Source organism: Physeter macrocephalus, chromosome 14 (genome assembly GCF_002837175.3).
Source record: "Physeter macrocephalus isolate SW-GA chromosome 14, ASM283717v5, whole genome shotgun sequence".
NCBI lineage: Eukaryota > Metazoa > Chordata > Mammalia > Artiodactyla > Physeteridae > Physeter > Physeter macrocephalus.
In genome coordinates, this window is record NC_041227.1 from 40,227,941 (window position 1) to 40,242,745 (window position 14,805).

The window sequence follows — 14,805 nt, forward strand, 5'->3', positions numbered from 1 at the left end:
TGGATCTTGTCTTTCTGGTGGGCAGGTCCACGTCTGGTGGTGTGTTTTGGGGTGTCTGTGGCCTTATTATGATTTTAGGCAGCCTCTCTGCTAATGGATGGGTCTGTGTTCCTGTCTTGCTTGTTTTTTGGCATAGGGTGTCCAGCACTGTAGCTTGCTGGTCGTTGAGTGAAGCTGGGTCTTGGCGTTGAGATGGAGATCTCTGGGAGATTTTCACCATTTGATATTACGTGGAGCTGGGAGGTGACTTGTGGACTAGTGTCCTGAAGTTGGCTCTCTCACCTCAGAGGCACAGCACTGACTCCAGGCTGGAGCACCAAGAGCCTTTCATCCACATGGTTCAGAATAAAAGGGAGAAAAAGAAGAAAAAAAGGGAGAAAGAAAGGGAGAAAGAAAGAAAGAAAGAAAGAAAGAAAGAAAGAAAGAAAGAAAGAAAGAAAGGAGATAAAATAAAATAAAGTAAAATAAAATAAAGTTATTAAAATAAAAAATTATTTAAAAAATTTTTTTATCTAATTAAAAAACAATAAAGAACAGAGCAACCAAACCAAAAAACAAATCCACCAATGATAACAGTGCTAAAAACTATACTAAAAAGAAAAAAAAAGAAAAGAAAGAAAACAGACACAGAATCCTAGGACAAATTGTAAAAGCAAAGCTCTACAGACAAAGTCACACACAGAAGAATACACATACACACTCTCAAAAGACAAAAAGGGAAAAATATATATATATCATTGCTCCCAAAGTCCACCTACTAAATTTGGGAGGATTTGTTGTCTATTCAGGTATTCCCTTTCTCTTCTTTGTTCGCACAGCTCCCGGGGTTCAGCTTTGGATTTGGCCTCACCTCTGCCTGTAGGTCCCCTGAGGGCGTCTGTTCTTCACTCAGGCTGGACGGGGTTAAAGGAGCAGCTGAATCGGGGGCTCTGGCTCACTCAGGCCGGCGGGAGGGAGGGGTACGGATGTGGGGCGAGCCTGTGGCGGCAGAGGCCACCTTGACTTTGCACCTGTCTGAGGCGCGCCATGTGTTCTCCCAGGGAAGTTGTCCCTGGATCACGGGACCCTGGCAGTGGCGGGCTGCACAGGCTCCCGGGAGGGGAGGTGTGGAGAGTGACCTGTGCTTGCACACAGGCTTCTTGGTGGCGGCAGCAGCAGCCTTAGCGTCTCATGCCCGTCTCTGGGGTCCGCACTGTTAACCGCGACTCACGCCCGTCTCTGGAGCTCCTTTAAGCAGCGCTCTGAATCCCCTCTCCTCGCGCACCAGGAAACAAAGAAGGAAGAAAAAGTCTCTTGCCTCTTCGGCAAGTCCAGACTTTTCCCGGACTCCCTCCCGGCTAGCCGTGGTGCACTAACCCCTTCAGGCTGTGTTCACGCCGCCAACCCCAGTCCTCTCCCTGCGATCCAACCAAAGCCCGAGCCTCAGCTCCCAGACCCCGCCCGTCCCAGCGGGTGAGCAGACAAGCCTCTCGGGCTGGTGAGTGCTGGTCGGCACCAGTGGGTATTCTATAGCAGCAGTTTCACGTGTAGATGTATTTCTGATGTATCTGTGGGGAGGAAGGTGATCTCCGCGTCTTACTCTTCCGCCATCTTCTCTCGAACCTCCCCAAATATTATTTTAGAAGGATTTCTCCTGGACTGTTTTTCCTCTCCATCTGCTTGGCTTCACTTCCTTTCTACTGAAACATCTCTACAACATATCTCATGGGCACGTTACATCAGCATGTTCCCCTTTGTTTCCCAGGTTCAGTAATAGCCCTCCAACCTCCAGTGCTCCCAGGCCATATGCTTGGCTGGGATTCCAGCATTAGAGCATCATGATGAACAGATTTCACTTGGAAGCAGATGACCAAGGCTCCAATCCCGTTTCCATACCCTACTAGCTGTAGAACCTTTGAAAGAGTTAAAATAACAAACATCATTTCCTCACCTATAAAATAGAATAGTTTTCACGTCTGTATCAGGAAGTTGTTATGAGTGTTAAATGGGATAATTTTAAGCTCTTATCCAGTAGAGGCTGGAACCACTCTTCATCCTTCATGCCTCCAGCTACTCAACAAAGCCAGTTGATTCTATGCTTGAATATCTCCTCATTCCATCCTATTCTCTCTCTCTTCACCTGCCACCCCTTTCTCTCAGACTTTTATCATCTCTTGTCTGGAGTATTTTAATCAATTCCATATGGGTCACTTACCTGGTCCTGCTACCCCCATCAATCCATCCTCCACAAAGCAGCCATGTGAGAGAGAACACTTCCATGGCTCCCTAGTACCCTCCATGGAAGCCTCTGCCTCCTTAGCAAAGGGTACAAAGCCCTTTGTAATAAGACCGCTAGTTCTTCATCTGGCTTCTCTCCGTGCTCCACTCCCCTTGCTGACAGTGCTCCAGCAGTGACTCCCAATCACGCATGCTCACTGTCACCTCTAGTCTTGTTCCCCACCTTGGAACATTTCCTCTCCACGTTAATTCCTCCTACTACATTTGCCTGCATAGCTCTCATTTAAGCCAAGCTTGTGGCCCTCGCCATCTAAGCTTCAGCCCCATTGGCCACCCCAAGTCTTCAAAGATGCCAGGGTCTTTCCCACATAAGGGCCTTTGGACATGCTCTTCGCTCCACCTGGAACACTCATCCATCTCTCCCTTTTTGCCTTATTCATTTCTACTGATTAATTTCACATAGTAAATGCCTTAACTTCTCAACTCAAATGCCCTTTCCACAGGGAAGCCCTCTCTGATGACCTTAGAAGCCCTTGCCTCTACTAGCATTTATCATGATTGGGGACAATGTCTTAGGGCTTCCCTGGTGGCGCAGTGGTTGAGAGTCCGCCTGCCCATGCAGGGGACACGGGTTCGTGCCACGGTCCGGGAGGATCCCACATTCCGCAGAGCGGCTGGGCCCGTGAGCCATGGCCGGTGAGCCTGCGCATCCAGAGCCTGTGCTCTGCAGCGAGGGTGGCCACAGCAGTGAGAGGCCCGCATAACGCAAAAAAAAAAAAAAAAAGTCTTAGATCAGGTTCCCTAGAAGCTCAAATGACCATCTATCAAGGGGCCACAGCAGGGAGAGGCCCGCATAACGCAAAAAAAAAAAAAAAAAAAGTCTTAGATCAGGTTCCCTAGAAGCCCACCCTAAGACAAGCATTCAAGGGCAAGCAGTTGATTTGGGGAGTGATTCCAGGAAGCACCAGGAGGGAAGTAGGGATATGAGACAGGGAAGGGAATGAGAGAAATGCAGGACTGGGTCCTGCAGGAGAACTCTGGGAGACCATGTGGGAGCCTCAGAGTTGTCCCACTCAGGGGGCATGAAAGCAGGTGTTAATTTCCTACTCCTGTCCATCACTGGTTGAGGGCTGCTTCCAAATTGGCTGTACAGGACAAGTATCCTGTTGAGACTAGAAAAACCCCTATGGTAGAGTGCCACACGTGTTCACAAGGAGAAGCCACAGCCATGGGAGTTCACGGAGATCAGAGGAGGGTCCCAAGGGACAACGGTGGGGATTTGACAGCTTCCGCTTCAGTATCTATCTGCTGCGCTGTTCCATTCCTCACCAATTATCTCGAGAGTAGCACCATGCAAGAGAATTATAATATGACCCATAAATGAATATATAACTTTTATCTTTTTTAAATTTTGAGAATTTTTTTTAAATTTTGAGAAGCAATGTTTTTTCAAAAAGTAAGAGAAACAGGCAACATTAATTGTAACTCTATATTTTATTTATCCCAATATAACCAAACTGTTGTCATTTCAACATGTAGTCAATACAAAAATTGTAACTATTTTATATTTTGTTGTGCTGTCTTCAAAACCAGATGTGTAGTTGTCATTCACAGCACATCTCAACTTGGACACACCACATTTTTAGTGCCCGATAGCCATTAACTAGCTTAATATCTATTAAGTAAATATTTGGTTAAAACCATTACTGGAATTCCACCATTTTTAAAGAGAGATAAAATACATATATATAGCACTGTTGTTTTTATAGTTGATAGTAAGCTTAGGAGTGGTTGTCAAGTTTTATCATCTATAGGATTATTTTTGAGTTAGGGCACATGTTTATAAAAAGTTCATTTTGAATTGTGGAAAACCCATACATTGCTTTCACCCTAAAGCTCAAAATACCAAATCAGCGTCTTAAAATTTTTATTTTCACCACTTAAAATAGCATGTTTCAACACTGAAGGAGCAACTATTTTAAAGGGGAGAAAGGATAGAAACACTAAAATGGAGGTTTTAACTTCCCATTGTAAGTGGACCTTGTGCAACTTCACGTATATGTGTATTGAATTGTCACCTCCCCAAGGGACACTTGCACTCAGCACATGTACATCTTCAATCAGTGATTTCCCAAAGAGCCATGTGGACAAAGCAAAGTGGATAATCGAAGCACTTAGTCAGATATTTCTCATTTAATTCAGCTGAAATACCCAACATTTATTGAGATCTACCTATATGAGATGAAATTTTACGTTTCTCTCTGGATTGCCTCAAGCTTTAATTTCACCTTCTGCGGGCAGGTACCTCTCAGGAAACCACTCCATCCATCTTTCTTTTGTCAACTCTCAAAGGGAAAGTCTTTTGTCTTTCAAATAACCTAATTTATTCCCTCTCCACCATCTTGAACTTTGTAGGTACTCAACAAACATTAATTCATGACAAAGATGCCTAACAGCTTTTGAATTTATTCACGGGATGATTCTTCTTTCAGAGAACATCTTTATGTATTTTCTGTTCTTCAACAAAAAGGCAAAACAGTGTTTTTTCTTGCCAGTTCTGTATTTAACATCTGCACAGAGCACAATGTGTGCCTGTTTTAAACAAAATGTGTAGGCACACCAGTTATCTCAGTTCAGAAACATAAATGAAAATAGCGAGAAATACAATTTTTAGAAGGAAATTTAATCTGAGGTCTTAAAGTTAGCGAAAAAGTACAATTATTGTTGTGTTTGAGAGAGAGCAAAAGAAGCCCACTATTGTGCTAAGCTTTATTTTGGTCATAATTTTCCCAGTTATGATGTAGACACCGGATTATGTTTTACTACCTGAAAACCAGTGTAATTTATAACCATGAACACCAGCATAAGTTGATTTCTAACCCTAGCTGCACCATGAATTCATTAGAATACTTATGGAAAGTTGCTTAATTCCCCTTTGTTGGTTTCCTATTCTTTAAAAAAAAAAACACACACACATTAATATGTTTCTTATTATTGTCGTTCCTTAATGGTTATTAATTGTGTTTTGTATTTCTGTGAGGCGTTGCAACTTTCCCAGGGAAGACTGCACTAATGAATAGTGTTTGTAAAGTACTTGGAAATCCTTGGATTAAACTAACCATATCAGAGTAAAAGTATTTGTACTAATATGCCATATGGGAGAACTATATGTTATCTATTAAGAGGGGATGTGTGATATTGAAAATAGTTCTCTGGTGCATTGCCTTGTGCTATTTTTATACCAAGATATGCCACTGGCAAGTTTTGGTATGCTGGGGTCATACCTTCCTTGTGGAAATGCTATAAAGTTCAATCCTGTGGCAGATATTTGTTGAGTTTCGTATTGTATACTTGACACTCTACTTACCAACCTACAAAATATATGGAAGAGACGGTTGCATGCTACAGTCTCATGCGGTTCCTTTCCTTGAACTTGCATCACATTTAGGTCTCCCTTAACAGATACATATGCTTTAAAAATAACAGGTTTAATCAGCGGATCAGCAGTCCCCAACCTTTTTGGCACCAGGGACCGGTTTCGTGGAAGACAATTTTTCCATGGACGGTGGGTGGGGGAGGATGGTTCAGGCGGTAATGTGAGTGATGGGGAGCAATGGGGAGCGGCAGATGAAGCCTCACTCACTCACCTGCCGCTCACCTCCTGCTGTGCGGCCCAGTTCCTAACAGGCTACAGACCAGTACTGGTCTGCGGTCCGTGGGTTGGGGACCCCTGGGTTTAATTATTTCCTCTTCCCCCTAAACACACAAATAGGCTGTTTTGGGACATTCTTGGAAGGAGGTAGGACCAGATGATGGTCTTCTCTGTCCTAAAATTGAAGACCAGCCATGGGTCTTACACAGCCTCTGTGAATGGGGTGTGGTTGTAATACTATTTGAGTTTATTTTGAGTGAACTTCTACTAGCGGCCAGGAGAGCACTGCTCAGCATCTCCCCAAATGGGCTCTGTGTGCCCCACTCCATTCCCAGGGGGTTCTAAGTCATCCATCTGGATAACTGCATTGTAACAAGTTCCACACATAACCTCCACTGGCCTGGGGAAGGGATTCCTTCTGTAAGGTAACTGCTCCAGTAAGAAGACAAAATGGTGACAGGTGTATTGTAACTAGAGCCTGGGCTCTGTGTCTAGGCTACCTTTCTTAAAAACTTCTGCCCCACATGATGTAGGAACTTCATATTTCATAAGTAACCTGAGGAACGTGGAACAGGAAGTAATTTTCCCCTTTTCCCCTAATTAATTTGTAAAGTAACCATGCAAGGCCAGGTAAAGGATGAGCATGTTTCGTTAATTCACAAATATTTTTTGAACAGCATATGCTCAGTCTAGGTTCTTAGGAGACAGCAGACAACGAAGCAAAGATCCCTGCCTTGGTGGAGCTTACACTCAATTAGGGGCAGATATGTGTAAACAATGAACATAACACCTACCTAAATTAAATACTAGAAGGTGATGGATGATTGAAAAAGACAAAAATAAAAAGCAGATTAGGGTGGGAATGGAGTGTGTGGAGACGGGGAGATGTTGCAATTTTAAGTGACACGTTCAGCACAGTTTGAAAAGGGGGATGTTTGAGCAAAGACTTGAAGAACCTGGGGGAAAAGCAGTCTAGGCAGAGGGGATGGGACGGGCAGTACAAAGACCTGGGGAGAAGACACCCTCATGTGCCGGAGGAACAGCACAGAGCCCCGTGTGGCTGGAGCGAGTGAGTGGGGAGGAGATTAGAAAGAAGTCAGGGCAGGAAAACAGCAGGTTCTCCAGCACACAGGCCTTGCTGCCTTTGAGCGTTTTGGAGCATGTGAGCAGAGGAATGGTGTGATCTGACTTAAACATTTTAAATCAAGCCATCTGGCTTCTAGGTTGAGAATAAGGGCCATTGCCCCAATCCAGGAGAGGGGGGATGGAGGCTGGACCAGGGTGGTGGTAAAATCAGATGAACTCTAACTACTGCTGCTTCCTACATGGTACCACATTTGATTTTTAGGAACCATTATTTGTGATCAAAGAGATGTGACTTTTTAAAATTAATTAATTTATTTTTATTTTTGGCTGCATTGGGTCTTTTTTGCTGCACACGGGCTTTCTCTTGTCGTGGCAAGTGGGGGCTACTCTTCATTGCGGCGCACAGGCTTGTCGTTGTGGTGGCTTCTCTTGTTGCAGAGCACAGGCTCTAGGCATGCGGGCTTCAGTAATTGCAGCACGTGGGCTCAGTAGTTGTGGCTCATGGGCTCTAGAGTGCAGGCTCAGCAGTTGTGGTACACGGGCTTAGTTGCTCTGCGGCATGTGGGATCTTCCTGGACCAGGGCTCGAACCCGTGTCCCCTGCATTGGCAGGTGGATTCTCAACCACTGCGCCACCAGAGAAGCCCGAGATGTGACATTTTTTAACTGTCCACAATTTAATGAGGTTCAACCAGAGGCTCAGATAAACACCATACCTTTTCTACATTGAGAGCTGAAATATGGTTTGAATGACAACAAAATTATTACTTCTTAGGGGAGAATGAAGTTTCCTTCTTAATCCCTTGACAAGTGTTTTTGGAGCCCCTGTGGGATTGTAGGCACTGTACTGGTTGCTGAGGACACCTCAGGAACAGCAAGAGTATCTTTCTCAGCGGAAGACTTACAATTTAGCTCTCAAGGGTCAGAAGAGGTCACAGGAATCTGCAAGGCAAGAAAGACCTCAGGCTTTGGCACAGTCTGGACCTGAGTTAGAGTCTCAGCTCTGCCAATAATTGTGGGACTTCAGGGAAGCTATTTAACCTCCCACAACCTTGAAATCTTCATCTGTAAAAATGTAGATAAAAGTCTAAGTAGGGCTGTGGAGGGATTCACAGTAAGGGGTCGGAGGTGCGTAAATGCCTGGTGCCTAGGAGGCAGCAGCTACCGCTCATGTCAGATGGTGAGTGCCCATCTGTACACCTCTTTCATCTGCACTGGAATAGCCACATGCATGAGGCTTTTCATTAAAGTAGTGAGGCAGCCAATTCGGGAACTTACTTTTCTAAGCTCAATCTATTAAGATAGATCAATTGGCTGATGACACCTCCAGAACAAAATGTTTAAATGTTTGAAACTAGCATCCACTGCCCCCCACTTCTTTCATTCTTTGCTTTCTTTCTTCCTGAAACCACTAAGCAGGGCTGAGCAAGGTAGGTATTCACATTGAAGTGGTGGTGGTGAGGTGGTGAACCCGCCCCCGCCCCCCGTGCGGAGTGCAGGTGAGGTCAGGAGGGCATCTCGGTCTCAGATTGAAGGACGCTAAAGAAACAGGACAACAAAAGGCAGTGTGTGATCCTAGATTGCTGTGAAAGGTATTCTTAGAAAATTGGCAAAACTTGACTGTGGTCTGTGGCTTCTATGGTAGGAATGTCATCACTGCTAATCTCCTGATCTTGGTGGTTGCATTGTGGTCATGAAGAAGAATGTCTTTGTAGAAAATACAGACTAAAGTATTCAGGGCTGATGGGGGTAATAAGGGGGTGATTATATCCCCAACTTCCTCTCACATGGTTCAGGGCAAAAAAGAAAGTTTCTTGTACTGTTCTTGTAACTCTCCATTGTTTAAAATTAGTTCCAAATAAAAGTATCTTTAGTATTAAAAAACAAATTTAGAGTTGTAGCTTTGCACCCATCCAGCTTAAGTGTCAGAAGAGCTAGTTTCTCAATGTTCTTGGTGTTCTACATTAATTTGTATGAGATTATAGTTTAATTCTTCAGCTATTATATTAAGTATCATTTTCCCATGCTTTTACTGACCCATAATTTAACCAGCTTACCCAGCTAACAAATACTAGTTGCATTTCCAGGGAGGCACTAGTGGGCACTGGTGTGAGCTGACTGGGTTGAAACCCTGCTGACATCACTGTGGGATCTCAGGGAAATTATTTCACATCTCTGTGTCTCAGTTTCCCCATCCATGAAATGTGGATAATAATAATACCTACCTCATTGGGTTGTTATGAGAATTAAATTTGATAATGTAATCAGAGCACTTAGACACTGAGCAGAACATAGCCAATATCCAATACAAGTTAGCTGGTATTAACTATCAATAATATTATCCTGCTGCCCACATAACTCTGTTAAATAAAACATAAACATTGATGGCAGTGCATACTCATTGAGAGCACTCCTTATATAAGCTAAATTTATTTTTTGAGGGTGTGTCTTCTAGAGAGTTTTGGAATGTGTAAGATGAGAATGTAGCTGGGTGGCAAAATACAAAATTTAAGACTGAATTCCTTATAAATGAAAAAGTGCTGAGTTGAAAAAAATAACTGAGTCTTCCTGACCTAAGAAAAATTAATATGCCATTTGTATTAATCAGCTATTGTCACAATAATACTGTGTAACAAGTCACCCCGTAGTGCAGTGCCGTAACTAAAAGATTTATTCTCATGCTCACAAGTTTACAGGTTGACCGTGGTTCCACTGATGTAGGCTGGGCTCAGCTGGGCAGTTCTAATTCAAGCTGTGAGTTTTCTGGGCTTGCCTCCAGACTGTAACTTGGGCCAAGGCCGCTCCTGTTCCTCTTTAAACCAGCAGCTGCAGAGGCATCTTCTTGTCATGGCCAGTGTCAGAAGCACAAACACCAAGTCCAATTATGCAACACGTTCAAGCTCTTTGCTCCTATCATGTCCGCTAACATTTCATTAGCCATATCGCTTGGTCAAGTCCAACAAAAATCAGAGGACACTGAGATAAATAATCCATTACAGGGAACTGAAGAATTGGAATCAATAATCCAATCTGCAAAGCACTGTATTTGAATTGCCTGCGCCCTGTCCAGGTCCAGAAATCTTGGGCCTTTATAAGAAAATGTAATAGTATACCAGCAGGCAGTACCCATCCGGTTGTTTCCCCAGTAGCAAGGATGAATTTGTTCTGATTTACATTCCCTTGCTCTTCCCATCCCCACACACAGTTCAAAAATGGAACTGCAAATATCAGGATAGCAATTTGTAGCCACAACATTGAAATTTTGCCCTTATAAAGCTCGTCCATATAAAATTAAGCATGAACTACACAATTAAACGAATTCACTTTGTTATCTGATGGGGGGGGTGGTCCTGCTGCTTACCGCTTACAAAATCAATACTCACCAATGATAGAAAGGAAAGGTACCTTTCATCAGAATGCCAGCAATCTGGGGAGATGGTGGACTCAGCATCCCCCAAAAGCCACCTCCAAAGATTCCGCTCAGCCATGAAAGTTTTAAAGGCAAGGAGGGGAGTAGTCTCAGTTAATCATTGAGATGGGGCGTCAGAGTGGTCACCATTCCCCCACTGCATGCAGGCTCATGGACTTCTTATTATCTTCCCCTACACGTTATCATGTTCACACAGTGTGGTCACACAGTTTGTTCACGAGATTCTGAAGGGGAAGCTAGGGAAGAGACCTAGTCATCTGTTAATTACTTATTCTTCATTCCTACTTCTTTGATCTACCAGAAGAACAGACAAATTATTGTGCGATTTAAAGATTTGAAAGGTGTTCTTGGGCCGGAGATGAGTAGAGCATGGGGGTACCTTGTTTAAAATTAGTTACGGTATAGCTTTGCTAAAGTGACAAGAAAAGGGGCTTCCTGCTGAGGGCAGTTTCCTGCAAAGAACTGCTTATGAATCCCCACTTTTCAGACATCATTCCATTTCTATGGGATTAGGGGTGAAGGTCTGTCTTCTGTAACTTTTTCATGCTGACATAGGTGACGTATTCTCAGACTGGAAGATGTCAACATGGGTCTGTAGCATCTCTTTGCTGACAATTTTAGTTGCCTGCTTACATATATGGGCAGAACAAGCTACAATTATTTTGATACCTACAAAGATATAGATTATTATGAGCAATAATGTTAATCCCATTCTCTTGAGGCCAGTCCTTGGAATTGTGGTAGCCAGAGACTCAAGTTGGAGCAGCTTATGTCATGGCTAGCGTGTGGTCATCATGCAGTTAACTATTTTTCCTCTGGTGGCAGTGATGGTATCTGTAAAACAACTCAGGAATGAACATCAGACACTGAGTCTGTGACTCTATTTTCCTAATCATTAACTGCTCGGTTTTATACTTGGGGAAGGAGGGGGAAACCTGCAGGGTTCTACTCGTTTCCAACTTCACAGCAGGAGTCTCTTATTTTTATTTCTATAAAATTCCTGAAATATCCTTGCATGTATTACGTGCTCCATAAGTATGGATTGAAAGAACAGAGGGCATGGTTTTAATACTGGAGAAGCAAAAATGATCCAACCATTAGAATTCACACAGGTCACTGTGCTTTTTGGTGTGGGAAAGTAGTATTATGTGACATTCAATGTGAATGATATGGAAATTTATTATCGGAAGTAAATATGGGATCCTATAGGTATATCAACTAAGAGAATTTAGTTTCCGTGTGACATGTTTTAAGCTCACAAAATAGCCTGTCATTTCCCTATATTTCTTCACATTTATCGTAAGCCTTTTAAATCCCTTCTAAAAACCACAAGTTTACATTCCCCACTCTACTTGACTTTTTATTGTTTATATGCTTTCTGTGAAGATAGCTAGACAGACAAGGCTGATAAAAGGAAAGCTTGTTCTTATCAAATACTTACGGGTAAATGTATAATGGGATTTTTTTCTTTCCTACGAGAGGAAGCCCACTGTTTCACTAAGAACTCACCCAATTGAGGTATTTTAAATGGATGGAATGTTAGAAGCCAGCCAAACTGTCCTTCTAAAAGTGACATGAATGCTATCCTAATTGCCCGAGAATGTTATCAACTGGCCTTTGAAAGCCAGACTTCTACACTGGTTCCCCCTGCTGGCCTTGAGGGTGCACTGTCTTTGGAAATTGATGAAAGCAATATACCTGAGCCTTTTCATTTGAGGGCAAGTTACTCAAATGCCAAATCCAGCATTCTTCTAGAAGGCATTTACTCCGTGATAAACATGCCAAGTGTTTCTTGAATTTGCTTCCCAAGGGCAGAAATCCTGCAACCAGACCACCCCACAGCCAAGACTCAAAGTCGAAAACAGAACATGCCAGACTGCGTTAGGGAGTGGGGCCAAGGGTACAGGGACTAAGGGTAAAACCCAGTAGCAGTAGGTTAGATAAAGAGCCAGACTGGTTTTTACTATTATAAAGTTGGACTTGGGGGTCTGACCATGAATTTCCTTTTCATGAATTTAGAACTGGTGGAAACAATTCTTCACCTTCCTGTGACTCAGTTGTTTCTCTTTCCCTTCTTACCTTCCTCTCTTCATAAGATTTTTACCTCCCACTCCATAGGAGATGTGGTCACCAGACTAATTTTAAAAGCAGCCTGTCACTGCAGACTTCAAGCCTCTTGCGGAATCTGTGTTAAAAGGTCTGTCTGGGACTTCCCTGGCTGTCCATTGGTTAAGACTCCATGCTTCCCAAAAAAAAGATTCCACGCTTCCAATGCAAGGGATGCAGGTTCGATCCCCGGTGGGGGAACTAAGACCCCACGTGCTGTATGGCACGGCCAAAAAAGAAGGGGGGGTGTCTTTTGGGGGAGATAGGAAAACTGGTAGATCTCTCCTGGTTGAGTCTGAGTCCATTTGGTGGGAGAAAGGGGGAAACACTGACTTATGTTTTTGACACATGCTCCTGCATGAACTTGGCCTTGTTAAGGGAGCAGGAACAGCAGTGATGGCTATTTCCTTCCTACAGCAAAAGCCAGTGCCAGTGCCTCCGCGGAGAACCAGAACAGAGAAAATATCAGAAATATCCTTGTAAATATGTCATGCAGAACCTTGGGTTTACAGAGTTACAGAGCCATCCCAGGTTATACTGTGTTCCACGTGACCAATGGCACAGTGCTGGCCAGAGGGAATTATATACATACTGATATATTTATTCATTGATAGCATCCCTTCCCCATGTCAGTGTCACTCTTATTTATTTATTTATTTATCTCTGTCATTCTGTTATAAAATTTTTCTTTCGTTCAGGTCAATTCCAAATGTTTTTCCATTTGCAACTCTCCTCAAAAGGTTGTTTTTCAGAGCTGCTTGGTAAACTGTTTCCCCATTGCTTCTGAGGCTCCTGTTTCAGCTCCACTAGTTGAGTCCTCCTCTGGGGAGGATTCCCCATCCTCTTGCCTCTGGATTAAGTGTTGATAGTTGTAGCAGATGGTGGGTCAAAGCAGTCAAGTAAAACAAGTTTAAGTGATCTGAACCTGGCTGTGGGCAGGAATTTTCAAAGGGCTCAGCTGGGTGATTCTTCTGTTCCTTGTGGCCTTGGCTGATGTCATCAGTTGGGTGCATTCAGCTGGCAGCAGGGCTGGGCTGGAAGGTGGGAAAAGGCTTCACCCACGTGTCTGGCCCCTCTGTGCTGCTCCATGTACCCCTCTCCACCTGGGGGCCTAATCTGAGTGTCTTTACAGCAGGGTGGCTGGATTCCCAGAGGGAGAAAGTGGAAGCTGCTAGTCCTCTGAGGCCTTGGCTTGGGGGGCCCAGACATCACTTCCACATTTCACTGGTCTAAACAAGTCACAGAACCAGTTCAAATTTAAGGAGACAAGAAATAGATTCCACTTCTTGAGAGACAAGGATCTGTGGCCATGTTTAACCCATAGTAATATGTGCTGATAACTTCTGCTTCTCTGTTTTCTGTACTTTCACTACATCTCTTATGTTTTATCATTTAAAAAAAATTTTTTCCAAACACAGAGAGACTTGGAAACCCTCCCAGCAATGAATTATAAAATGATGCCTTTATTTGCCTTTGAAGAGTTAATTTTTTTCTACACATAAATCCACAGATATATATTATATATTTTAAGCCAAAGGGAAGTTTTTAGCTAATTTCTAATATATAGCCACCATTATACCTGTCCAGTTATTAATTTTTCAAGGAGTTATGTACTACGGCATAAACTTGACCAGCATGATCTGTTCAGTACAGAATATTTCAGAGCATAGATATGTTAGACTGTCATGTGTGAAATGTAAGTAAATGTCTAAAACATTAAGTAAAAATAGGGGTTCTTTTGCAGCATACATCAAGCAGGAATATAAAGGGCATAGGAACGTAATCAACCAAGTTTCCTTACACAGTGCATATTGCTTGAGTCAAGGAAAAAAAGCAGATTGGAATTAAAATTTGTATTGCATATTGGGAAATGTTGTGCAAGGAGAGAGATGTTACTGGAACTGCGGAGTGAATTTTGTTTACTGCAGTTCAACTTTCCACCAAGCAAATCATGTGAGAAGGGACAAGGATAAATACACCTATTTATGTAGGTAATTTTTCTGTTTCACACCTCTGATTCATCTCTCTGCCTCGCTTTATGGGTAGTCATGCTACACTGGTTACGATTAATTTCAGTGCTGTATATTAGCCATAAAGAGATATTTCATAAATTGACTTGATGTATATTTTTTTTTCCTCTGTGGTTTTCTTGAAAGATGAGAACGGTCCACAGGAAAAGCCAAGTGCCAAAGAAATGGAAGGGCAGAGCCAAGAAGCAGGTGAGCTCAGATTTCTTTTGAGGCGTCTCCTAGGCCTCATCCCCAGAGGTGAACATGGCTTTACTTAGTGCCTTTTTCTGAAAATATTTATACCGT

The 14,805-nt window shown here is 43.1% G+C and overlaps 1 protein-coding gene across 3 annotated transcripts in view; it reads left to right on the forward strand.

The window, feature by feature from the left end:
* The window catches only part of MACROD2 (mono-ADP ribosylhydrolase 2), a 2,044,226-nt gene that overhangs the window by 1,898,768 nt on the left and 130,653 nt on the right, over positions 1-14,805 (forward strand). For all 3 annotated transcript variants that reach the window (XM_028499297.2, XM_028499299.2, XM_028499300.1), the window contains exon 12: positions 14,647-14,709. In XM_028499297.2, the coding sequence (XP_028355098.1) occupies positions 14,647-14,709 (63 nt within the window). The remainder of the gene's footprint in view (positions 1-14,646; positions 14,710-14,805) is intronic.